This window comes from Gouania willdenowi, chromosome 16 (assembly GCF_900634775.1).
Source record: "Gouania willdenowi chromosome 16, fGouWil2.1, whole genome shotgun sequence".
Taxonomy (NCBI): Eukaryota; Metazoa; Chordata; class Actinopteri; order Blenniiformes; family Gobiesocidae; genus Gouania; species Gouania willdenowi.
The window spans coordinates 11,543,207-11,569,188 of NC_041059.1; the positions used below are offsets into that span (position 1 = coordinate 11,543,207).

Consider the following 25,982-nt stretch of genomic DNA (forward strand, 5'->3'; position numbering starts at 1 on the left):
ACGGGGTTATATGTTACAGTCTTTTAAATAGTTTTTTTGTTTGTGAGTGTATGTATTTTATGTATGTACAAATAGTCTGCGCATGCATGCATGTATATGTACACATATTTAGCGTTTTTGTACATCATGTATATGTACTTGTATAACCGGACGCATATGCGCATGTGTGTATATATGGATATATGTAGAACTCTGTATATAACCTTTTCCCCTTTAATGAAACTTATCATAAGTTAATCATATATTTTGTTCTCTCTCTCTCTCTCTGTCTCTCTCTCTCTCTCTCTCTAGATAAGATAAGATCAAGTAAAATATCCTTATTGTCACTGTACAGCGAAATACTGTTGGAGCAATCCAGTATAAATAGACAGTATGCTGTTAAAATAAATAAATAAAAAAAAAAAAAAAAAAAAAAAAAATATATATATATATATATATATATATATATATATATATATATATATATATATATATACATAATTTTATTTAATTCTTTTGCACAACACAAATGTTGCTATTTTTAATATTTATCTTTTTTGTGTATAAATCGTTCTATGTCACACTTGCCACTCTCGGTGCATTCCTTTTATCATCTTCGTTTGCTCCTTTTAGCTTCTTCTGTCTTGCTGGGAAGGGAAGGTGAAACATATGCATGTTGTGGAATTTTGTGGAGACAAACTCAGAGTCAAAGATAATGTTTGGTTAGGTGTTATTATCACATGTACTGCAGCTTTACTGAGGCCAGCCTGTACTCAGGGACTTTGTACATACTGTTCTATGGTGTGCAGGATGGTAAAGAAAAAGATGACTGCCCATCTTTTCCCAGCTGTCTCTGCTCTGCTCTTTGGCCAGTTGAGGTTGTGGCTGCTGAAATAGGTAGCAATGATCACGAACATTTCTCTAGCCCTCAGGACACTGTCGGCATGGCTTAACTCTTAAGAAGAGAAAGTGAAATGAAGTCAGGTAAAAGGACGATGGAGAACTTTAAATCAAAGGCAGCAGGAAATTAGTGTCATGTATGAGTGTATACGTGTCTCTCTACCTGGCTTTGAACAGCTCAGGCTCATGGCAGGGTATTCTTCACACAGTTGGATGTAACATCTCTACGTGGATTTTAAACTGGCTGCTGAGAAGATTATAGTTACACTATCAAGTAATAGTGAATAACTGAAGAGTCAGTATAACTGAAAGAAAATGACAATCTTAGAGCTTCCTTTATACTTAATACAATATTTCAGGGTAAATGATGACTGTGGGAAAATCAATGACAGTAAAAGACAATACAATTATTCACAGCATTTAAGCTAATTGATAAGGTAGGGATACATGGTTTGCTTTGATCAAGTATGAATACTCAAACTCTTTGACTGGATATTAGTTTGGGCTCAGGCCTCTGCTACATAACGAAAGATGCTGATGCAAACAACAAACCAAGTAGTCGATTATCTGTTAAATCAACTGATAAACCCAGAAACTAACTAACTAACTAACTAACTAACTAACTTTGGTTTCTAAACCCATGGCTACACTTGTTTGTGTCTATTTGACTCAGTAAATTCCTAAACAAAAAGGAAGGGCAATGCAAACATCAGTGTCATTAGTAAAATTCAATTAAAGCTCTAAATAGGTCTTTGAGTCAGCTGATGGAAAAGACTTAGAAGAAAGAGTCAATCACTGCTGACATTATGCCACTCTGTCTGAAGACAATTAATGTTTATGGCGGGAATTCAAAGCAATCTACTAAATATTTGTTGTTATGTTAATGAGAGTACAACTCTGATATGCTTGTGTTTTCTCATTTTCAGCTTAACAACTCCCTCTTCAAATAAATGATCATGCAGCCCAATACAGTCAGTGAATCTCCAGGAGAGTTTATTGCTGCTCCTTCTGAAATAATTGGGTTTGTATGAGCTCCCTTGCTGCTGCAGGAAATTATCATTTACAATCTGGCTTCATTGCCAGATATATTCCACAGATTTTCTCTCAATGGTGTTTTGTGTTGCTTCCTTTATTTTTTTGGCTAAACAATCAATCATTTTAGTTGAAAATAATTCCATAAAGCCTTCTAGAAAAATAAATGAATGTAACACAGGTCATTTATACAGAATTTGAGCTTTAACTTGTACGAGAGGCAGACCCAGATGTTAAGATTCTTAGATTAACCTAACAGAATGTACTAGTTTTATTTATTTTTTTATGAGATACTATGTTTGATATTGTTACATGCTACTGTTTAATGCATTATTTTTGGTGCATTGTAAAGTATACTGTATACAGAGTTGACACTTTACCTATTTATTTAGTTTAGCGGTTATTTTGGAAATATTTCATACCGTGTGGTTTTCTGTTTTTGTTTTTAGAGCTTTGCATTTCTCTTTTTTAAAAAATAAATGAAAAGCAGTGAAAAAAACACAGTGTTTTGTGTTACTGTATCTAAGTTATTGTGTTGCTGATTTAAAAGCGTGTTCATACGATGGAAATGTGTATCCATTTGTCTTCAGTGTTACATTTTGACAAAGGATTTATATGTTTTGATGACCGTGCTTCAATTTTCCAGAAATGTTACTGGTTTATTTCCAGGTGTGATGTTTTGTTTGCTTAAGATTTGATACAGTTAACACACACAACGCATTAAGAATTAAAACATCTAAATCTACTGTGTTTTAGGATCCTAGTTAAACTAGAAAAGGCATCAGGGCAGAATAATGTGTTATAAGAGCCAGTCTATGAGGGTAAAACAAAAGCATTTGTTTATTATTGACTTACCCTGAAAGGTAATAAAAACGAATTAACAACAACTATTTTGCTTTTCATTTTTCCACAGTGAATGGTGTATTTTTGTGAGCCAAAAAAGTTATGAATTACCAATACATTTCAAGCTTTATGTCATAGCATACTTTTCATTGTGATGGAAAGTGCATTTCCATCTCTCTCTCTTTCCTGCTGTTTGTGTAGGCTACGTGTGTGTGTGTGTGTGTGTGTGTGGGTGGTGATAGATCAAACGTGCACAGCCCCACTGGTGTTCTTTTAAAACGAGAGACTGTCCTCAAAAGCACATTATCAGGCTGAGCCTCCACAGACGGCTGGTTCTGCTAGAGAAATATTTCACAATTATGGACTTAAGTGCTTTTTTCTATTACATGACCCACAGTGAACTGGAGAAAGTGCTTTATCTTTTTTATTGCCAATTATAGGTGTCCAAAAGCACACTGAGCTACAATAAAGAAAGACCAATCAGCATGGAACAGTAGGGGGGGGGGGGGGGGGGGTATTCTCACAGACAGAAACAGAGAGACAAATACACTAGGCTGCACAGAAGTTGGAAGCTTTGTAAACGTTTAGCAAATATGGAGCAAGTGAAGAACAATCACTGCCAAACTCAGTCTGCAGGAAGACTTTGTCCTCCTAGAAAAGGTCATTTTGAAAAGAGGTTTGATGTTCAGTGGGACCGTTGTTAGCTCATTGGTGATATCAAGACATTTCTGACTTGAATTGATTTTTTTGTGTATAGACAAAGTCACGAAATCTCGCTTTAAGTAAAATATGAACCAATGTAGAACAATTAATGCAGTGTTTTTCAACCTTGGAGTCGTGACCCCATGTGGGGTGGCCTGAAATTTGTTGTAATTGATAATAAAAATACTAATTGAATAATTTTTTTAAATTCTTTTTCAAATAGAAACTGTATTCTATACTTTCACTTTCTCAGATAAAAATCTAGTTAAAATAAAATGTAAAGAAATAAAGAAATACAAATTTAAATAAATAAAAAATATTAAAATATCTGAGGTGGTGCATCTTGTCTCTTTGTGCAAGACCACTTCTCAAATAAAGGTATAAATATTATAGTGTAGTTGATAATGGATGTGAGAGATTTGGTTTTGGTGAATAATAATAATGTGTGAATGATAGAGCATTCAATAACAGTACGTCGTTCTTCAGTGTGAGGGCCCCAAAAATGGAAGTCATTTAGGGCCCCATAAAAGCTTGGCCTGACCTGCCTGGACATGTTGGTACCAGTTATTACTGTTAGTGTTGACGTGGAAGAGTTATAAGATATTGTGGCTTACAGTTGTTGCACTTTTAAAAATGCAAAAATTGTGGTGTCATGTTGTTCATAAGGTAATGATGTAAATTTAAAGTAGAAACTGCAATAGCTTAGCATTAGCATAAACCTTGCATTGACATTAATGTAGCATTAGCATTGGGCTAACATTAGTATTAGCATTAACCTAGCATTAGCATTGGGCTAACATTAGTATTAGCATTAACCTAGCAATAGCATTGATCTAGCATTAACATTAGCTAGCAATAGCTTAGCATTAGCATGAAGCTAGCATTAACATTAATGTAGCATTAGCATTAACCTAGCAATGGCATTAACGTAGCAATAACCTAGCATTAGCCTCGCAACAGCAATGATATTGTAGTAGAACACAAAAATCCAGTATAAACAGTAAAACCAATTAAAAGGCTTGTTTACACTGTAGTATTAGTTAAAAATCCAGTATAAAGGGAAACCAGTAAAAAATCGCTCTCAGGGAATTTGATGCAAATCCATTGAAAAATAGCCAAGATACAGCATTTAGAATGTGATGGCGAGAAAATGGCGAAGGATTTTCTGGTGACATCATAGGCCCCTCCCACTGATCACAGACTGTTTCTTCTTTATCAGCAACCTGCTACCATCTGTCTCGGTTCCTCCAAAATTATTTTCAGGTCAACACAACAAATCGTCTTTCCGTTAGAGCTGTTAGCGTCAGACAACACTAAAAGTGGCGCCATCTGGGAACACAAGGCTTGATGGGTAATTTTCACATTGAGTCTTATTTAGGGATGAACAGTCATCACGTGTATCAAATATGAGGCAGTTTGAACTTTGTATATTAGTTATATGCATTTTTCTATTATGGCGTGCACCATCTGAGAACGCAAAGCATGATGGGTAATTTTCACATTGATTTTTGTTTAGGGCTGGACAGTGATCATGTGTATCAAATATGAGGCTGTTTGAACTTTGTATATGAGAATTATATGCATTTTTCTATTATGGCGTGCCGTAAATTCTAACAGTGAACATGACCGTAAATGGTGACAGTCAAAAACGCAAGGCATGATGGGAAATGTTTCAAGGCAGTCATGAATAGGCTTGAGCAAATGTCATTTGTGTGAAATTTGAGGCTGATTGAATTTTGTGTGTCAGAGTTATATGATTTTTGATTGTGGCGTAGAAAATTAGCATTGCAACTTCGCGGCGGTACCACGACCATGTCGTTAGAAATACGCAAATTATTTTAATCATTTTTAATCTTCATTGAGTCCTTAGTGTTCTGGTCGAGTTTGAAGCGAATCGGATGAAGCCCCTCAGACTAATTCACGCAAATGCATTTCCAGGGCGAAATGCCATTTTTGACCTTTGGCCCAAGATGGCTGACTTCCTGTTTGGTTTTGGGCGTGGTCCTAACTTTTTGCTAATCTTGGGGTCAAGAATTCTGTATGAATGGGGCATTTTTGCGACTATAATGAGTGTCGTGCGCATATTTTTTTAACAATTTTTTTAATTTGTGCCAAATTATAAAATTTTTCAGCGGGCCTAAGGTGCGTGCAAATTTTGACGAGACTACAAGCATTCTCAGGGGGTCAAATTAGCAATCAAAGATATTTTTAGAATAATAATACCAGCAATTACTAATTAAAATTAGTTAATTAATTATTAATTGTCAAATACGCGATTACAATTATAATTGACCCTAATAGGGGGTTCAATCAGTTTTCATGTCATTCTTTTGGAGGTTTGCAGGTAAAACCACAAATCCAAAGCTGGCTTGCATGAATGTGTAAATGTGAGTGTCTTCAATGATGAAAAGATGAATAAAGGAGCTCATGAACATATTTGAAACCCATGAATTCTAGACCTCAGCCTGTAGCCAGTCTCTGCACCTTTAAAATTGTGTTGGGAGGACAGCTTGTTCTGTGCTGAAGATGAACTGTTCTCACACTAAGACTTGTCTGATATTTCATCTTCACTTCCTGCCTGTTCTGATTTTTTTTTTTTTTTTTTTTCTTTGAAAAAAAACAACAGACTCAAGAAATCTTTAAATTGTGCTCAGTTAAACTTTCATTTCAGGAGGAAGCACAGGAGGCTGAAAGCTCCAGTGTTTGTACTTGCAGAGCACAGTGAGTGCGATATTGGCACAGATGGAGGTCAAAAAGCCAATAAGTATCAGGAGGGGCAGTCTGGCTCTTCAAACACTCAACACCCCTATTACAGTCCCTGGGAGCCTGATTAAACACAAAGCAGTGCACAGCAGACATGTTGTTCTTACAACATTTCGTTTCCCTCCGTGTGGCTCTGAGAGCAAAGTTCAAGTACAAGGAAATTGCAGCGCTGAATGTAAATGTTAGGAGGCATAGTATTTACCATGCACATTTCCCAGAGGACATTATACTACTAGTCACACGTATGTGATGAATTCTAATGCTTAGGTCACACTGTCTCATAGTAACATAACGACAGATGTTGTTATTATGTTATTACTATATTATTTCTGATTTAAAGTTTAAAGAAAAAAAAGAATTCTTTAAAAAAAAATAATCCCCATATTAAAAACCAATATCTACCATTCTATTCTCACTATTTACATTAATAATTTTAGACATCATCAATTCAATTCTCAGTAGAAATCGCCATTGTAGATATCTTAATCGTCATTACAACTAGTCGAAATTGACTTCCATTCAAATTTAATTTCAGATATTTAAAATTGATTTTCCACATGTTACAATTTCAAGGCCACATATCCATTATATAATTTTGACCAGTTGCAATTGTAATTGTTGATATCTACAATTCTATTCCCACTAGTAACAATGTCAATTGTAGATATCAACAATTCAATTCTCACTAGTCATAATGTTAATTGTTGATATCTACAATTGTTCTTACATTTCAGATATCATTAAATTCTGACATTCGAATATGTCCCATATATCCAGCATGCTGTATTTAATACTCATAATGTTGTAGAAAACGTACCTTTTTGTCAAAGAAACAATGTCAATAGAGTTAGCAGCACTAAAAGAACTGCAACGAAATACAGTTTTGTTGCCACTCTTTTCATGTGTGTCCAGAGAAAAATCCATTTATTGTAACCTTTGTGTTTGTATTAGAGCTCATTTTCCACACTGTGATGAAGACTGTCCATGTGATGAAGATGAACATGTTATCGGCTTCTCCTAATTGAGCTCATGAACAGAGTTCAAGGATGAGAAACTTCCAACTATCTGCCCTGAATAACAAAAACAGATTCAGTGTAATGACTACAAATTCATTAAATTCAGATAAAAGCGAAGGGAAACTTGTTCAATTATTTTCCATTTCATTTTATCAACATACTGTACACACATTTTGCTTTTAGACATGCCAGTTTGTTTAAATGCATTCATACTTGTGTATGTGCATGTGATTGTTTGTGACACATGCCAGTGCAGAATGTACCCTATACCATCCCACTGCAATAAACCAGATGATTACATGAGCTTTTAAAGATTTGATTTGAAAACAATTATTGGACCTGACAGGATGAAGAGTTTATATCAGCATTTATAATCTGGCAGAGTCTGCCATACATTTTATGTATTTAATGTGAGCTTTGTTCATTCATCATAAGAAAGAAAGCAGGGCATCACTTAAACAATAAAAAAAATGATGTATTTTCACTACATCCCATTAGTGCACAGCGGTATCTGAAAAAATCTATCAAAGTCCAGCTCTGGTACACTGATGTAAAACTAATGGCATCTCTCTGTGCTCCAGGATCAGCCTGTTCCTTCTGGTGTTGGTTCCTCAGCGTCTCTCGCTCTCCTCCACGTGTGTGTGCTGTCCTTGTTAACCTTCCATTTTGCACATTGTACTGTACTGTACTACACACTTGGATGTTTTATTGAGACACGATCTCCTGCTGCTTAAACAAAAGTAGTGACCTCTGCTTGGAATGAGATTCAGTTTGTTCATTTATGTTCCCTGATAAAAAGGGGGATTCATTAAGCAAAGCTTAAGGAATCCCTTTTTGAGTCACTTTTTTTTGGCTTTGTGCAAAGACATTTTTGGTGCTTTTTCAACTTGCCCTTGTTGCACAATTTGATGTACAATTGCTTGTCCTTTTTCCACAAACTGCTCAAAAAAAAAAAAAAAAAAGAAAAACATTTCTGAGAATCAGACACATCAGAGTGTGTGATTTTCTGTCATCACAGTGAGCTCTATCAAAGTGAGCTCTATCAAAGTGACCGCTCTCCCATTAACTGATGCCGATGTTCGTGTTGGCTTTTAAATTCAAGCTGACACTACTTTACCATGCACAGTGAGTTTCACAGGTCACACCATCCTCTGCTCTACTTTTTCTTCATCCAGATTTATTCTTAAAGCTGGGGTACTTAAATTATTTCCTGTAATTAAAAAAAAAGTCTTATTAGCATCATATAGTATATTGTAAACATAATAATTTCTAAAAAAAAAGTATTAAGTATTTTAGTTAATAAAAACCCAGAAGACAAAGTCTTGGCGGTCACCCCCTCCTGCTTAAATCACAGGATTTAGAGAAAGGAGGGGTGAGCAGAGCCCACGAACGAGCCTCCTCATTGGCTCCCGCGATATATGGTGAAGCGCGTGCACGGTGCAAACTTTTTTTCAGTCTTGGACTAACTTTTGTAGTTTTCCTTCTAGACAGGTAATCTAATGTTCCATTTTCCTATATTTTGTGTACGGTTCGAATTCAGCCATGACCCTCTGTCATGGTTCAAGATTCAAGTAGTGCAGCTTTAAGATGAAGTTTCTCTCACAGACAACTCAGTACAGAAATATGTTAAACTAGAACTTAGCTCTGCATCGGTCTGTTTACGTCAATAACAATTTGTGACATTATATCAAGTTAGTCTCTCATTACAGAGGTAAAAAGCTTATAGAGTGTGGGTGGTTTCTGTTACACAGTCAGAGCTTCACTGTTTACTCTGACTAGTATGAATACCATAATTAACAGCTCAGGGAAATTAAAAAAGACGGCAGACTTTAAAATGAGCAACGTTTAGATTATTTTACATTAAAATTGAATTATTGAGTAGGCTGTAATTACTGATGAATTGTGTTTTAATGAGGAAGCTTTAGAGATAGAGAGCAGGAGGGACATTAGGACACTGGGAATTGGTCATTAATCATTGATAACATTATATTATTTTGTAGTTTGTTTGCACACCCACATTCTAATGAAAGGCCCTACCAACCTCTGTCTTTTAATCTGGGGGCTTGAGCCAGGACCATAACCATCTAAACCCACTTTGTGCAGTGATGTGTAGCTGCAACACTCCCAAGGCTTAGAATAAAAGCAGGGGACACATTTTATTGATCAGTAATGTGATGAGAAAATTAAAAACAGACATTGTATTTATCCACTGTGCAAACAACAAAAACAAGGGTTTTCATATCATCAACGTGTTGAATTTATACTGTATTCTGTGGGGTTTGCATAAATATATACAGTATGTACAATTTGACAAAAAGACACTAAAACACAATAGTATGTCTTTGTGTCTACTGTTGAAGAATGTCGTCACACATGTTGCATACGCACTGATGCCTGAGGTCTAATTAAATGTTGTATAATGTTAAGAGGACATACTATATATATATATATATATATATATATATACATATATAAAGATGATGGCATGTGCTCTCTGGTGCACATGCAAGCGGCGAACCACATCAAGAAGAGACGACTTGCTATTTGATGATGATGTAACAACTTTGTACCCAATCAGAGATGTTGGTGAGCTGACGCTTGTGAAACTGCTGATGTGACGGTTTTCATAGAAGAAGGTCATTGGCTGACACTATGAGCTCTTGGGTGCAGAAGTACTAAACGATTAGGTTGTAATTTCATGCTTTTTACAGCAACATCTTAAAAAATAAAATTAATATTGCACTTTACATATAGCTTGGCTATACCTTTTTAGCTTATGTTGATCCATGTTCACTCAAAAGTAAACATTTTTTTCCTCCCATTTCTTAAGTTTGTGGAAATGTAATAATCAGAAGCTGGGAAACCTATAATAGGGTGAGGTGGGTGGGTACTATATCGTATTATTAGATCTGATTAGATAATGAAGGGTCTATAAGTAATACATTACCAGTTACAGTATTCCAAGTACAATAAAGTACCTTTTAATAAACAGTGGCAGAGCAGGACATAAAAAAGACAATCGGCATTAAATAATTATTATACAGAATTTAAAATCATGAACGCCGACAGTGGCTGACAATATAAACAATGATGAATATCAAAAATTGCTCCTCAGGTTAAATTTTAAATAGAAAAACCCTCCCTGAGTGACTCAAGCTTTAGAATGAAAACGTCTGTCATTTAGAAAGTGACAGTCCCTCTGTGCTATAACCCTCCACACTGTCATCAATCACAGCATACAGAGAAGAACAGCAGAGACAGGAAAATCCATCTCGCTTGTGCTGACTGTTGTCACGTCCTTTGGGATCCATCTTTTTAGGAGATCCTTTTTGGTTTCGGACTGAAAAAAAATTGTAATCATCAGTAAACACCGAAAAAGCTCGCATATAAAGAACAACAACAGCAACATTTGTGTTTGTGTCAGGAGCCATTTACGATGTAAAACAAATGGTTTTACGTACTTTTTGCACTGGCAGAATTGATGCCTACCAGGTTTCATCTTTCTCTGAGGTGAACAACAAAGAGAAAAACCCATTGGAATATAGAAAGGTCACTTATTATATTATATAATGACATTTCAGTGGGATTTATTATGGGGGGGTAAGAATAATTATCTTTACTTTTCTTCTGCGATGGCAGAGGGTAAGAGTAATAACAAGGAGGAGGATGAAGATGACTGCACTGCTGCAAATGGTGATCAGCATCCATGCACCCAGCTTTACCTCTGATAGACAAATAAACAATCAGAATGAGCAAACCAAGCACACAGTGAGAAACTTTTATATGTTGGGGAAAAATAGGCGACTCATTTGCCTTTTTATTCCTTAACAGTCACAGAATATAAACTTACAAAAATTATTGAAATCAAGGGGAAACTAAAACCCAGAAACATCTGTAAACATTTCAGAGACATATAGGCTACAGGAGACAATTCTGCCCCGTACTGCATGCACAAGCTGTAATATCACCAAGTGTATCATTGTACTAGTTGTTAGAACTACTATCTTGACCAGGGAGCAAATACTTATTCCTGGTTATTGTTTTCCGGAGTTTTATTGGGCTCAAATATTTCTGCTTTTTTAGCCTTCCCTAATGAGAATTGGCTTTATATTTGATGTAAATTTCAAGTTTTTTTTTTTTTTTAGCAGACTACAGATTTCTGTATTTAAAACATGATTTATTGTCACTGAGTATCATATATTTGCAAAATTTCACAATCTGTAACCACTATGGTCCTACTTCGAACAAAGATTAGCCATGTACAGACCCTTTCCAAAAAATTAGAATATATAAAGTTGTTTAATTTCCATAATTTCATTCCAAAAGTTAAACTTTCATATATTATCGATTCAGGGCCCACAATTTAAACAATTTCAAGTATTTATTTGTTTATTTTTACATAATTTGGGCTTCCAGCTCATAAAACCCACAAAAACAGGATTTCAAAAATGGAACATTGCACCCCAAATCATGACTGATTTCACACTGGACCTCAAGCAGCTTGGGTTCTGTTCCTCACCTGTTTTCCTCCAAACCCTTAGACCTTGATTCTCAAATGAAAGACACACTTTACTTTCATCAGAAAAGAGGACCTTGAACCACTGGTCAACAGTCCAGTCCTTTTTCTCCTCTTTTTTTTTCTGCACAAACTGAAAAGTAAATGGTGATTTCTTGAAATCCCGTTTTCGTGGGTTTTATGAGCTGGAAACCCAAATAATGTAAAAATAAACAAATAAATACTTGAAATTATTTAAATTGTGGGCCCTGAATCTATAATCTATGGAAGTTTAACTTTTTGAATGGATTTATAGAAATTAAGCAACTTTTCCATGATATTCTAATTTTTTGGAAAGGGTGTAGGTCATGTGGAAGCTTAGAAAAACATGCAAACATTAAATCAGCATTAATATCAATACCATGTGCTCCCTCCTCACTGATCTGCAGTGTGATGATTTCTGTCGTGAGCCACACGTGGCCTTGCCACAGCTCACATCTCCACCTCCCACTATCACCAGTGCCTGCTGCTTTAATGGTGAGATGGGCTCCATGATGGTCGGATTGCTTTAGCTCTGATTCGTCAGGAGAAAACCATCTCAGCATTGCATCAGAAGGCAGCGACTCAGCCGTGCTGCAGGACAAGTTCACTTCTTGACCAGAACGTATGTTTGTTCCCACCGAGGAGACAACTATGGATGTGAAATAAAAAAGAGAAAGATGTGAAAGTCAATAGTGTGATATGTGTGGTTTTAAGAGCACAGTATGAGATTCATGTTGAACAGATGTATTTTTGACCTTTTTACACTGTAATAAAGTCTACAAAAGTGCATAAGAATGAAAGTTTAATTTCCACAAAATATACAGACTAAATTTGGTACATCTCTGAATTAGCATTTTCTTTTGGCTTCTTCCTTTTTCAAGCGATACCAACCCATCACCTGAATTTTACTTTTTTTAAAAAGTCCTAAAACTGAATAATGAAACTGTTACTAATTCATGTAATACATTTTTTGAAGTAATTTTTATGGGCAGTTGTGGCTACAGTAGTAGTTTACCACCACTGTGTGTGGAGTGAAAAAAAAATGCAACGTAAAGCACGTTGAGTGTCTATGAAAAGCACTATATAAAACCCAATGCATTATTGATTATTATAATATAAACATTTAGCCTTTAAATACATGTGAATGGAGCAATTCATTGAGCAATCACTGAGTCATTTAATCAAATATTGTATGTCGACCTCCACAAGCTTGTGTTTAAAGTGCTTTTTATAGCATGTGCAGCTTCTAAATGGCCTTTGATTCCTTTTAATAGTTTACATGTAATAGTCTTTAAAGTCCTCTTTTTGTTTAACATTTTAGAATGTACTATATTCATCTAAATACTTTTTTATTAGGATCAATTTGATAATGATATAGCCATAATCATCCATGTCCTGAACTACACTCGTTGTTTTTTATTTTATGGTTATTTTATCTCTCCTTATGGTAATCTTATCGTCGTTATCTGGGTCTCGTTCCTGACGCGTTTCAGATGACAGGCCTTTCACACCTCAGCGTGGTTTCACTGGAACACGGTGTTATTGTACTTGTGTGCGGCAGATGAACCTCATTATAACTCATTAAATCATGCAGGTAGATAAATGTTCTTGCAGCTGAATTTGAAACATGTTACATGAGGGACACTTTGACAAAAACACTGGAACAGTAAATGAGAGAAAAAAGGCAGAGAAAGTAAAAGGAAGATAAACATGAGGAAAAACTCCAAAAAAAAATGTGTATTAATGGCCTTGTGTTACATGTTGTAGAAGTGTCTGATTTCGGCTCCAGTTCTTTGACAAATGGGATTTTTTCCACCTTTAAGTTCACAGTATACATTTGAAGCCTTATTTAGGCACCACATGTTGGTTTCAGGTTTCTCTTCAGAACATATGTGTATATATATGTGTTCTCTTTCCTGTTTTAACTGAGAGTAGCGTTTGACTTTGCTGCCCTCAGATCTTACCATGGATGGAGGGTCTAATTTGGACACTCACCTTCACTTTGTATTAATAAAATGCTGTTTTTATCAAGATGGTTTCTGCGGAGAATTATTCACATCATCACGTCAACATTTATATAAAGGGAAACCCACCACATAGGTCTGGGACTTACTTTGCAGTATGTCCACATGCACAGACCTGCTCAGAGTCACACCATTTCTAAATGTAAAGGAGCAGACGTAGTCTCCTCTGTCTCCTTCCACACCCTGATCTCTGGTCAGAGAGAAATTTCCTGTTTTTAAATCTGGTGCAGGTCTCAGTCCTCTGTCTTCATCTACCTTCCAGGTCAGTGGATCCTCTACAGAGAGGATAAACAGCCTCTGCCGCTCAATGGAAGTGACACGCAAGGATGGTTTGGGCAAGAAGTGCCACTGGATCTTCTGAGCACCCTTTTCTTTCACTTGTTCCCATGTTATGTTGGCACGAAGAGAGCAGGGAATGGAGAGGGGGGAGTTTGTAGACGTGTACTGACGTGGAGGATCAAAAAATAGGTCTGAGAAGATGAATTATTAAAAAAAAATCAGCAAGTGTACACTCCTGTTTAACAAATGAATACGCAAACATACATCATTGGGGTCAATTACATTTTTCAGTTACAATTACGTTTTCAATTACCCATGCTAATTTGCAATTCAATTTTGATTACAGTGATCATTATTTTTTCCAATTAAAATTACATTACAATTATTGTTTATCCTCAGAAAGTCAATTACTAAAATTCAATTACAATTAATCACAATTACTGAGTCTGAAATAAATAACGTAATTAAAGTTAACCTTCCTCTTATGAAAACAGGTCCTAAATCATCTAAATATACTTATACACTAAAAACAAATATCATCTAATTCATTTCCTATCTCTTGGTGACCTTGTTAAGCTTCCTAATAAATGAAAATATAGGTTTTTATTATTTTTGGTGTGGGCGCCTGAGCATTTTTTGCGTCAGTATACCACTCGATCTGAATCTTTTTCAATGGTAAAATGTGGGAAAGCTTGATATGAAACATATTTGAATAATTGTTAAGTACATATGTGTAGAACTGTACATAGAACTGTAACATAGTTGCCCAGTTTTGTGTTAAATTATATTTTGACAATTTTCATAGAATTTTCATGTCATTTACAATTACAAAGTCAATTATCTGAACTCAATTACAACTTATTCACGACAGCAACACATTTTTAAGAAATTTAAATTACATCATGATTGTAATTGATTATCAATTACGCAATTACAATTATAATTGACACCATCCATGCACACATAGCAGAATACTCACCAATAACTGTAATAAAAACCTGGGCCCGGGCTTCATTTTCTACAACACAGGTCCACAAACCATGATCTTCACTGGTAGCGACTTTGGAGACTGTCTCATGGTTTTTATGTTCTCTCTCCTTCTGAGGATTTATCCAGTGTATGTTCTCATTCTGAGGAGTCCCCACATCACAGCCCAAAGACAGAGACTCACCAGGCAGCAGCAGCAGAGAGGTGGGTGTGGCTATCACTAACACAGATAAAAACAACAACAATGTTAATACATAAATAATAAATACATTAATCCAAAATAAAAAAAAGTGAACAAAATGTTCTCATGAGTTGGTCTCAGTTGTACTGCTTTACTCTTTTTTACCATTTAAACTAGTGTTTTTCAACCTTGGGGTCAGGATCCCATGTGCGGTCGCCTGAAGTTTAAATGAGGTCACCTGAAATGTCTAGTAATTGATAAAGATAAAAAACATATCTTTTTAAATTATTGTTCTTTTTCAAGAACACACAATCTTAAAAAACTGTATTTTATACTTTCACTTTTGGCAAATATAAATCTAGTTCAAATAAAAAGCAGTAAAAAAATAAATCAATTTGTCACTAATTCAGGCTACTCTGTATTTGTAATACAATATAACATACATGATGAAAAAACTAATTCTGGAAAAAAAAATGTCTTTGGGGCCGTCAAAGAATTCTTGATACCAAAATGGGTTCACGATCCAAAAAAGGTTGGGAACCACTGATTTAAACATACACCCATGCAGTAAATGATTTATGTTATTGTTAATGATAATAAATGTAGTCCAATAAAGAATTTAGATTGCTAACAAGTCCGTTTAATGGGCTATCACGGTTAATCGCACAAATCAAATTACTTTTACCAACACATCATTTTGAATGGAAAAAAAACTAGATCCAACATCACAATGCATTCCCTACCTAAAATAGTCCACTCCTCCGCACCCCTTCCATCGTCCCACCCTGACTTCCCCTTCCCTGTTGCCTTCCCCCTCGCTGCCCTCTCGTTTTATATTCTCCCTTTAATAAAGTGTTTCTTACTCTTCCTTAAATTAATTTATTTAATTGCAATAATAAAACGAGCATTGCTGTCATTAAAAGATTGCACTACATATACAGTGTTGAACTTCGACAGCATGTGCAGAAAAGATGGGCAAAAATGAAAAACATAGATCCAACCAAAATATTGCATTCTTACCGCTGAGCTTGATTAATTTGTATTTGGTGGAAGACGAGACAATTTCACCATTTAATGTCACTTTACAGAAAAATTCTCCAAAGAATTCTTCTTGGAAGTTGGTGACTGTCAGTGCGTGGGTTGACAAACTCAGTTTTCTGTTCCAGGGCTCAACTGCAAGGCAAAAAGCTTTGTCAGCATTTATTCAATGACTTTTCAAAATCTGTTCATCCTAAAATCCTCGCTTACCTTGAGTGACTTTTCGTCCTCCAAAGGGGTTGAGCCAGGCTAGTTGAAGCCCATTGTCTTTACCAAAATACCAGTATGTGTATTTGTTCTTAATATCTTCTGGGGGTTTGAGGCTCACACTCTCCCCCACCTGAGCATAGATCACCTTCTCATTGGCTGTGGGAATGTTGGGAGTGTTATGGCAAAAATGAGCAAAACCAAAATAATGATAAAAATCATATATCTAGCCATTTTTAAGTGTGTCTTACCAGTTGTTAGCACGTTTAGAGTGAAAACAACGATAAGAATGATTTTGATCAGGTTCTCAATCATTTTGACGAATCTAGAAAAACAAATTAGGGGCAAATTAAGACCTGAGGCATGTCACAAATAAGAGATTGTAATAAATTATTGATTGATATTGACTTCTTAAAGTAACAGGTAGTTTAATGTAGGTTTTAAGGATGATTTAATACTTGCAATCTAGTAAAGCACTGATTGAAATCTCCACATTGATAAACCCAACCCCTCCTTCAACTAATTTCCCATAATCCCCCATTGAACCGCCAACGCCTGAGCAAACATAAACAGTTAGAGAATCAATTGTCTACAAACGGCACTTTATTAGTAGAGGTGGGAACCTCTGGGTACCTCACGATACGATACGCGATACACAGCTCATGATGAAGATTATCTCACGATATGACAATTCTGCGATTATCGATATATTGGTCAGAAATCAATCTATGATCATCTACGACATAACAAGAAAAAAAAAAAGATTAAGTGAAAAAATTAAATTATTATTTTACATCTCTGAAAGACAATAAATTGAAAAAGTGTCCCATGAACAGTGACACCATTATAGTGCAATATTCCAGTAAATAAAATATTGGTTTATTCAACAAACATTGATAACATTTCTGTGAAGACCGACCTGCACATTTTAGCGAAAAAGCAGAAAAGGTTTTCAAAATGATAAAATAAATCTTAAATAAAAAAAAAATGTAATTTTTTTTTAATGCAAACATATGCATTTACCGGTAAGTTGTTTAAACAAGGCCAAGTTTAATGTCAGTGTTCCATGATATAGCTGTCCGTTTACCTTCATTTTTATCACTGTATGGATGTTTGGCTTAAACAATGTATTAATGTGCATGAGCTGAATGTACATCTTCCGTCCAGACCCAGACTGACACACAGCTGTGAGTTTGATTTTCCTTTACTTTGGTTCCTAACCAGCAGCAAAATCACATCTGTGTCCTCGACAACTCTAAAGCACATTGAAATGCCTTGTGTATGAAATGTGCTATACAAATAAAGAAGCATCTTGAAAATTTCCTTCATCCATATTTTTTTTTCTTTTTGCAAATCACAGAATATGGTAGAATATGGATCATTATCTCACATTTCAGCCGTGAACACACACAAAACACTGATCCAGAAAATAAACCATCTGATAATGAGACGCCATCACTGAAAAGGTGAAGATAAGTTAAAAGCCGTCACAGTCGCCATGAGTTTGGCTTTTGTTTCTTTTAGAAGGAGATCAAAGTCAAACTTTGTTCAATAATAAATACAATACAAGTCTTTTTCTCCCTAATTAAGAGCACTCAGAAATGCAGTCTTTTACTGAGCACCACTATTTAAAATACAAAGACAGTGACAGATCATTATGGCCTTTTTCTCCACTATTTTACCCTCTTCATTAAAACAGTACCTTGTGCGATGTATGCCGGACCAATTATCTTCGAATCCGGTAATGATGTGACCTGTCTGAAGACACGATGTTCAATACTAACTGATGACAACTGCAGAGATCAGTGTGAAGATAAGTTCAACATGCGGTTTGGAGACGTGAACCACAAAAAAGCCATGAACTACTCATCAGCAGGTCACATCTCTTTGGTTTTCCCGTTTGCAAAACATTCACACCCGCCTCAACCTTAAACTGAGACAAAACCTGCTTTTGATCAAAGACTGAATCTTCGTCTTGAAGTTACAGTACTTTGATGAGTAATAATAAGTCACTGAAAATAGTTTTTGGATATTTTGTTGCTGGGCATCTGACCCTCAATTAAATGCATTCAGTCACCAAAATGATTCTAAATACTATTATCTGAGCTACATAAAACTAGATTTATATATATTATCAAGGCTTTTGTTAGTAGCAATGTTGTTTTTAGTGGGGGATTAATCATTTTGTCCAGAAAGGACAAATAAAGGCGTTAGAATACAAAATCCAGCCCAGTTGATAACATTTGATGCTGATTGAACAGAAGTTACTCTGGAAGCATTGCATTGAAAGTGGACTAAAATGGTGATTTTCCACTTGATGTAAAGTTCTGCGTTGAACAAAAGAACAAACCACAGACAGACTTCTTTGAGCTGATTTGTGCACTTTGAAGTTCGTGTATTCAATTGATTCAATTTCATTTTATATCAGGTTTCAAAACTATCTAATGTCAGTGAGAAAGGGCTACAAGTTAACGTAGGTTAATTATTGGTTTAATTAATCCAAGTATGGTTATGTTTTGCAAATTAATATAAATGAAAAATAATAAATGACTGGTAATTATTGTTTTTTTTTTTTTTTGGTTTTGTTTAGTAAATTCCATGCAGATACGAGGAATTTAAACCTAGATTTTCTTCATATGAAGAAAACATTGTATGGAAACACAGGGAATCCACTTCATCAGCAGAATGATGTAATGCTTTATAATGGTTTGAACAGCAATGGCAGGTTAACAAATGGTTTAAAAGGTAATCGCAGAAAATTTGAATCCAGAAGTTTCCTCTGTGGAATATTTTCCACAGTTCAAAAACACAGGATTTTATTTTAATTTACATTTGAGTCTTTGACCTGTTCAGATCTCACTTTGTCTCATTTAATAAGTATATTTATTAAAGCATGTGATGGATGGATTTTTTTTTTCTTTGTTGTTTCTGATTGTATGTCACTTGAATGTTCATGTACATATACATATACTATTTAGTTTAAATGTTGCACCTGCACTCTTATCCCATTATTATTATTATCTTATTATCTTGTTATATTATTCTATTTAGTTTTGCACATATTAGTCTTTAACTACTGTTTATATTGTTTTTCTGGTTGATTGTTATTATTTAATGTTTACATTGTTAGAGAAAGCACCAAATCAAAGTCCTCGTGTGTATAACATACATTACATGGCCAATTAAGTTGATTCTATATTAAGTGTTAGGAGCAGCTTTTGAGATGATTTTTATTCCTCGTTACATTCGCCTTTAAACCAATTAGATTATATGTTTAAAAAAGTAACCAGGTTCAATGCAAACTTGAGAATATCAGTGGTAAAAAAAAAAATAAAAAAAAAACTATCAATACATGGATTGCATTATTATTGTCATTTATTTCCAAACACATTTACACTCATGTCATGTTCATTCAGATTTCCCATTAACTTTCTCTCTCTCTTCACAGTCTGTTTCGTTTCTGATCATCTTCACTCTCTCTGCTTCACTTTCCTCTTATTCTCAATCTCTCCCTTCCTTTCTCTGCCTTTCGTGTCACCCCGATAGGCTGGGGTTACAGAGGGGGGACGGACGGCTTCTGCAGCATCTGTTGGGCTGTGATAAAGAGAGTAAAGAGGAGATGTTTTCAAGTTCAATAAATTCAGTGTTGTGAAGACATTTCTATGATGCAGACATAAAAAGATGGCTTTATTTGATATAAGAAAATAAAAACCTCTTACTGGTCACACAGTGGTACCACGTGTTTTGGTTTCAGTGGCTGTTGTAAAGTGTTTGTCCTCTGAAAATGTCTCTATTACAAACAGTAAAAAGAACATTATCATTGAATCAACCTTTTTGTTTGAATATCAGTTTAAAAACATGAACAAAACTGAAGATGGCGTCCGATACTTGCCTTTGCTTTTCTGAACTTCTTGTAAAAAATAATGGCAAAGATAACAAGGCCAATTAAAACCAAGCAGCCAGATACCAGTGTCACCCACTTCCACCAGTGAAACCTACTCTGCTGGAAGGCAGTAGGAGGAGGATCAGCAATACCTGTTGGATGGATGGATGAACAGATGGATGGATGGTTGTTGTATGGATGGATGATAGATGGATGAATAGTTAATGGATGGACGAATGGGTGGATGAATGAATATTTGATGAAAGGATGGATGGATGGATGGACAGATGAATGAATGGATGAACGGATGGATGGTTGTTGTATGGATGGATGATGGATGGATGAATGGATGGATGAATATTTGATGGAAGGATGGATGGTTGATGAATGGATGAACGGATGGATGAATGGTTGTTGTATGGATGGATGATAGATGGATGAATGGATGAACGGATGGATGGTTGTTGTATGGATGGATGGATGAATGAATATTTGATGAAAGGATGGATGGATGGATGGATGGATGGACAGATGAATGAATGGATGGATGGTTGTTGTATGGATGGATGGATGAATGGATGGAAGGATGGATGGTTGATGAATGGGTGAATGGATGATGTATGGATGGATGGATGGTCGGATGAATAGATGGGTGGATGAATGGTTGGATGGATGGAGGAAAAAAAAGATCAAATTAGTCTCCAACATCAACAAAATATATATTTATTCTAATTATTAAGTTATTTTCCAAACCAAATCATAAACAGAAAGGATGAATTAAGGTGATAAGGCAGTACGTACAGTTGTCACATGTTATTGGAGTAACTTCTGAGTGAAGACTGGTTGTTGGTGTTTGTAAAATGAGAACTGGAGGAAAAAACAAAACATTACAGGTTTACAAAAACAATGCACTTTACGGTAAGGATGGTCATCAATAACCTACCATCTACTTGTATGGTCACATTCTCACTGAATATCTCTGGGCCACAGGAGAACGTGCACTGCCAGATGCCTCCATCCATGGCAGCCACTGGCTTCAGCTGGACTGTTGGAGACGCTGAGGGCCCACGTCCAGCTGGACCTTTCCACTGGACCATGGAGCCGGGGGTCAGACCAGTCACTCCACAATGGAGTATGGCCTCGCTGCCCAGCTGGAGAACACCAGAGGGGGTGACAGAAACTGGCAGAAAAAAAGGATGAGGAAGTGGATAGAGACTGACATGGTGAGAGAGAAACACCACAAAGAACTAAACCTAAAGTCACAAAACAATCAAAACAGAAAGTGTCTATTTGTATGGTTGCTGTACGGTTACCGAAATACAAGTACGTAGCGTCTTAGGTTTAGGGTTAGGGTTAGGTTATAACCCAATTTCGCAACAATTTTTAAGACTAAGATTTAGTCTTAGTCACGCAACCTAAACTGGCCAATGACTGACCTATCACGTGGCCAAATAGGGGCGCTGCGTACGGATAGGATACCGGTATATTGATACGTATAGCCACTGCCTGTAAGACATATGGATACAAAAGGACTCAGATCTGATCTACAGCAGGAGCAAATGTGGCTGCAAGCATTTTGTAATCGGATATGGTTAGAGGGTCAATAAAAACTTTCTCCACTATAAGTTTGAGAACCCTCAATGCAGACGTATTGGTTTCTTCCTATAATAAAACACACACGCAGTGATTAACTTAATCATAGTGATTTAAAGATGATATCATGGAGGTAGATTTGTGTCTTTATTAGTCAGTCAAAAATAAGTTTTCATCAATCAAAAAAGTATTCTCAAGCAATAAACTTCACTTCAATGAAAAACCACATTTTCAATTATAGAAAAATAGTGTTTGAATGCAAATAAATATTTGTCACCCACAAAATTGCAAATTAATGTTTTATTTGAAGTAAAGTTTTTGTCTTTGGGACATATTATGTGTAGGAAATGTTTGTCTTGTTCTCAGAGTTTCTGGCAGCTGGCCTGTGACTGTCCTAAAAAAAAGATATATAATCTGTTTACATGTGTAAAAATATTTTCTAAGTATTTTTTTTATTAATTGTTATTTTTTAAATATATTTTTTATAATGTTTTTATACAAGAATGTAATACCTCATCATTCATTTGCACCTTGTTATTCAGTTTACCTTACAACCTCCTTGTTTTCTACGTGTGTGCATATAATTAATATTTATTTGCATTGAAGCATTTTTTTATTTGATTGAAAAGGTTTTTTTTATTGAAGTAATGTTTCTTTTTTCGATTGAATAATAAAGACTCTGATCTACTTCCATATTATAGGAGATTAATCAATGGAAATGATCTTTTTGAAAAAGGTTTAATTAACCAGGAGAGTCATATTGAGATGAAGAATCTCCTTTTGTTTTGTTTCTTTTTTTTTTGCCACCCTCTACTTGCAAGACTGCTTCATTTTATTAGTAACATGAAACTAAATCATGGTAAATCATACTGTTTATAAGTTTGATTGGTTATTTTGATATGTGATTTTTCATTCTCACAACTTTGAAAAATGTTTGAACTTGTTTGTTTAATTTGTGCATTTGCTCGTCTTTTACGGCTGCTTTATTCATTTTCTTATTGGGAAGAAAAATGAACAAACTTTGAAACTACATTTTCAGCAAACTGAAGCACAATCTTGGTTCACCCTGGATAGGCAGCAAAATAAAAAAAAACCACACACACACACACACACACCATGCTCGTGTGTACATACAGTATCAGCCCAGTCTGCTGTTTACCTGAAACAACAATAAGTGAATGCTGATAAGTCTTCTTGTCGGCCTCACAGGTGAACTGTCCAGCATCTGCTTCTGTCACTTTGCTGATGACAATTTTAGTTTCCTGTTTCACCCTCAGTCTTGCCGTCACTGTAACAAGGAGACACACAGTACAAGAACAATGTCCAACAATGGAAGGTTCAAGGTGACTTTGTTTTACCAATAGTACATTTGGTCCACAGTGAATCAATCTACAGTCACATCAAAGCACAGGACAGAAAATGGGGACGATTGAGGAATAAAATGAATACTGAAAATGAGTAAATATGAATGAAAAACAAACCAGGGCACCCAGAAAGTCCAAACCTGCGCCAAACGCCAAATATTCTCTTGGCCAGATATTGGCAGTAATCTGTATCACTGATTTGATTTGATTTGATTGAATTTTGAACATTTAATTAAAAATAAATAAATAAAATACATCAAACAAGGCAAAGAGAGAACAAATGGTACAAAAATCCTGCTCGTGAAGCCTATGCGTGTTTGAAAAGGAGTAGGAGGAAGTATAGACTTATATGATCCTACCCCTTGTAATATCTAGTACTATACACATAATATTCTTATAATATACACCTATTTATACTATATACATACATATATATACACAATTCATTGATATATATCTATATAATTATACATTTCATGTGATCCACTATACATTCATCTGTCCACACATACACAAGTATATACACACCTATTTACAATTTTATCCCTTTAACACTTGTGCTTCGAGAAGACAAGCTTTATGTATTCATGTTTAAATTGCTTTAAATGAAGTCATTTTTTTTTTGTTTCAGCACACAAACTGTTCCACAACCTGGTAACGCTTACTGACACACAAAAGCTTTTTTTGTTGTCCGTGCGTGTAGTTCATTTAGTCTCTTAAGTTATAAGTCTCAGCTTTTTCAATAAATCATTTCTGAATATCAAGAGTATCTTTGGTTACAATTTTGTCAAAATCCATTTGGTGCTTTTGATGTACTGCTGAAAAACAAACATAAAAATAAATAAAAGCTGGTAAAAATATTACCTCCTTGGCAGAGGTGATAAAATCTGTGAAAATGTTGGTTGAGGCAAACAAGTCAGGACTAATGTGTCAAGTCACCTGGTATAAAGTTCTGGCTGGTTTTAAAAACTTGGCCGGTCTTCCCGTTCACTGAAACCAGCTTGACATCTTTGTGACACCATTGCAGGTGTGTGAAAGTGTCCACTCCACACTCCAGGGTGACGGTCTCCCCAACTTTGGTGACCACGACTTCACCTGCAGCCATGAAGGCTCCCAGCACTGGAGAGAAGATCCCAGTCAGTGTGTGATGTTCATCTAAGAACATATTTACACACTGTCTACTCACCAAAACCAAACCCTATAATCAACTTCATTTCACATCCAAGGTCAGAGGGAAAACCTGTGAAAACAAGCTTCAAATTAAAGGTCTTGCACAATGATATACAAAAACAAACCGTTGATTTTAGTGACTAATAATTGAAAATGTAATGAAAACGAAGTTTAAGCTTTTATAGTTTCTATTATGTGCAGCAGTGACCTTTTGTTCAAAGTAATTTCTCATACTAGGAGACAATTAAAGTTGACTTTTAATTTGACGCTGACTAACAATCAGTTGTTAATTTTGATGTGAAAGGATGGGACATAATGTAAAATGAGCTGATCACAAGTGAACTCTGAGTAAGAAGGTAGACGCTGGGCTGTGTGGTAGGATGATATTAGCTAATAAATGTAAACTGGACTAACTCGTTTACTACATTAACAGTTTTTCGTGACTAAAATGATTGCAAATGAACTAGAACAAAAATATTGTCAGAAGACACCCTGTCATCACTGTGATATGTCAGCTTCATAACCATTTTCTGTAAATTCTCATTCCTAATTTCACCAACAATGTCTTTTCTTTTCACATATTCTTTGTATTATACTGCTTTTATTATGTTTTTATTGTAAAGTGTCCTTGGCTGGCCTGAAAAGCACTATTTAAATAAAATGAATTTAACTTCCTATTGAGTTGTTTTTTTTTACAATGTCAGTTAAATATATCTTTGTGCAACAAATCGCTGATAGTGTCAATGATAAATTCTGACTTTTCTATAATCTAGATTCTGTTTAACATAGCGAAGTTGGCCAATCTACCAAAGGCTGGCTGAAATACATTTTTTTTTTTTTTAAAAAAACTATTAATTATTCATTCCAGGCATGGTAAAATCATTGAACAAAAACATCCCAAAAAGAATAAAAATTACATTTTATAGTATGCATTTAGAATAATCATTTTTAAAATAGATATTAACCCTTTAAAAATACATTAAATTCATAATAATACAGATAAATAAAACTAATACATAGCTAATATACACACACCTATCTATATGTATATATATATATATACACACACATTAGAATACATATAACACCTAGTATAAAATGCACTAACTGCTTGACTGAAAAAATGCTTTCTTTAAAACAAAAAAATAAAAATTATTTAAATCACTGTCTTCTAGTCAGATACGTTAAACAACCTTTAGAAAAATTTTGTCGGTCTTACCTTTTTTGAGTCAGAAGTGTATTTTGCTTCATGTGATCATGAAACCATTAATTCCTCTAAAAGTAAATAGGTCAGTGCAAACCACAACTTTGCAGGTCACGTCTGTGCACCTCTTTAAATCTAGAATTTCTTGCACTGCAGCTTATTGGCAAGAAGCCCAAAACCGTTTGTGGCGTCTAAAAGACAATATTGCACTTTCAGCACTTAAATATTCCACATTTCCTGGTTTACAGTGTAAAAAAAAAACAAGAATACATCAGTGTGA

At 35.2% G+C, this 25,982-nt stretch overlaps 2 protein-coding genes across 4 annotated transcripts; both read right to left on the reverse strand.

The window, feature by feature from the left end:
* Positions 1-10,481: 10,481 nt before the first annotated feature.
* cd4-1 (CD4-1 molecule) lies at positions 10,482-18,253 on the reverse strand. The gene is made up of 10 exons (XM_028470980.1): positions 18,191-18,253; positions 16,740-16,813; positions 16,492-16,647; positions 16,264-16,416; positions 15,055-15,282; positions 13,886-14,266; positions 12,152-12,421; positions 10,856-10,959; positions 10,697-10,740; positions 10,482-10,575 (listed from the first exon to the last, which is right to left on the reverse strand). Exons 2-10 carry the CDS (start codon positions 16,801-16,803, stop codon positions 10,551-10,553), a joined length of 1,425 nt encoding a protein of 474 aa, XP_028326781.1. The 5' UTR covers positions 16,804-16,813; positions 18,191-18,253; the 3' UTR covers positions 10,482-10,550.
* Positions 18,254-19,913: 1,660 nt separating this feature from the next.
* On the reverse strand, positions 19,914-25,862 carry LOC114478080 (T-cell surface glycoprotein CD4-like). Of its 3 annotated transcripts, XM_028470899.1 has the most exons (9): positions 25,718-25,862; positions 24,515-24,568; positions 24,268-24,447; positions 23,124-23,252; positions 21,315-21,551; positions 21,173-21,238; positions 20,381-20,523; positions 20,208-20,278; positions 19,914-20,082 (listed from the first exon to the last, which is right to left on the reverse strand). In XM_028470899.1, the coding sequence occupies exons 2-9, from the start codon at positions 24,540-24,542 to the stop codon at positions 19,959-19,961; spliced, it is 978 nt and encodes a 325-aa protein (XP_028326700.1). In that variant the 5' UTR covers positions 24,543-24,568; positions 25,718-25,862; the 3' UTR covers positions 19,914-19,958. The 3 variants fall into 3 exon arrangements, with proteins under 3 accessions (XP_028326700.1, XP_028326701.1, XP_028326699.1); XM_028470900.1 differs by lacking the exon at positions 25,718-25,862 and having other exon boundaries at positions 24,515-24,587; XM_028470898.1 differs by lacking the exons at positions 24,515-24,568; positions 25,718-25,862 and having other exon boundaries at positions 24,268-24,494.
* Positions 25,863-25,982: the final 120 nt, after the last annotated feature.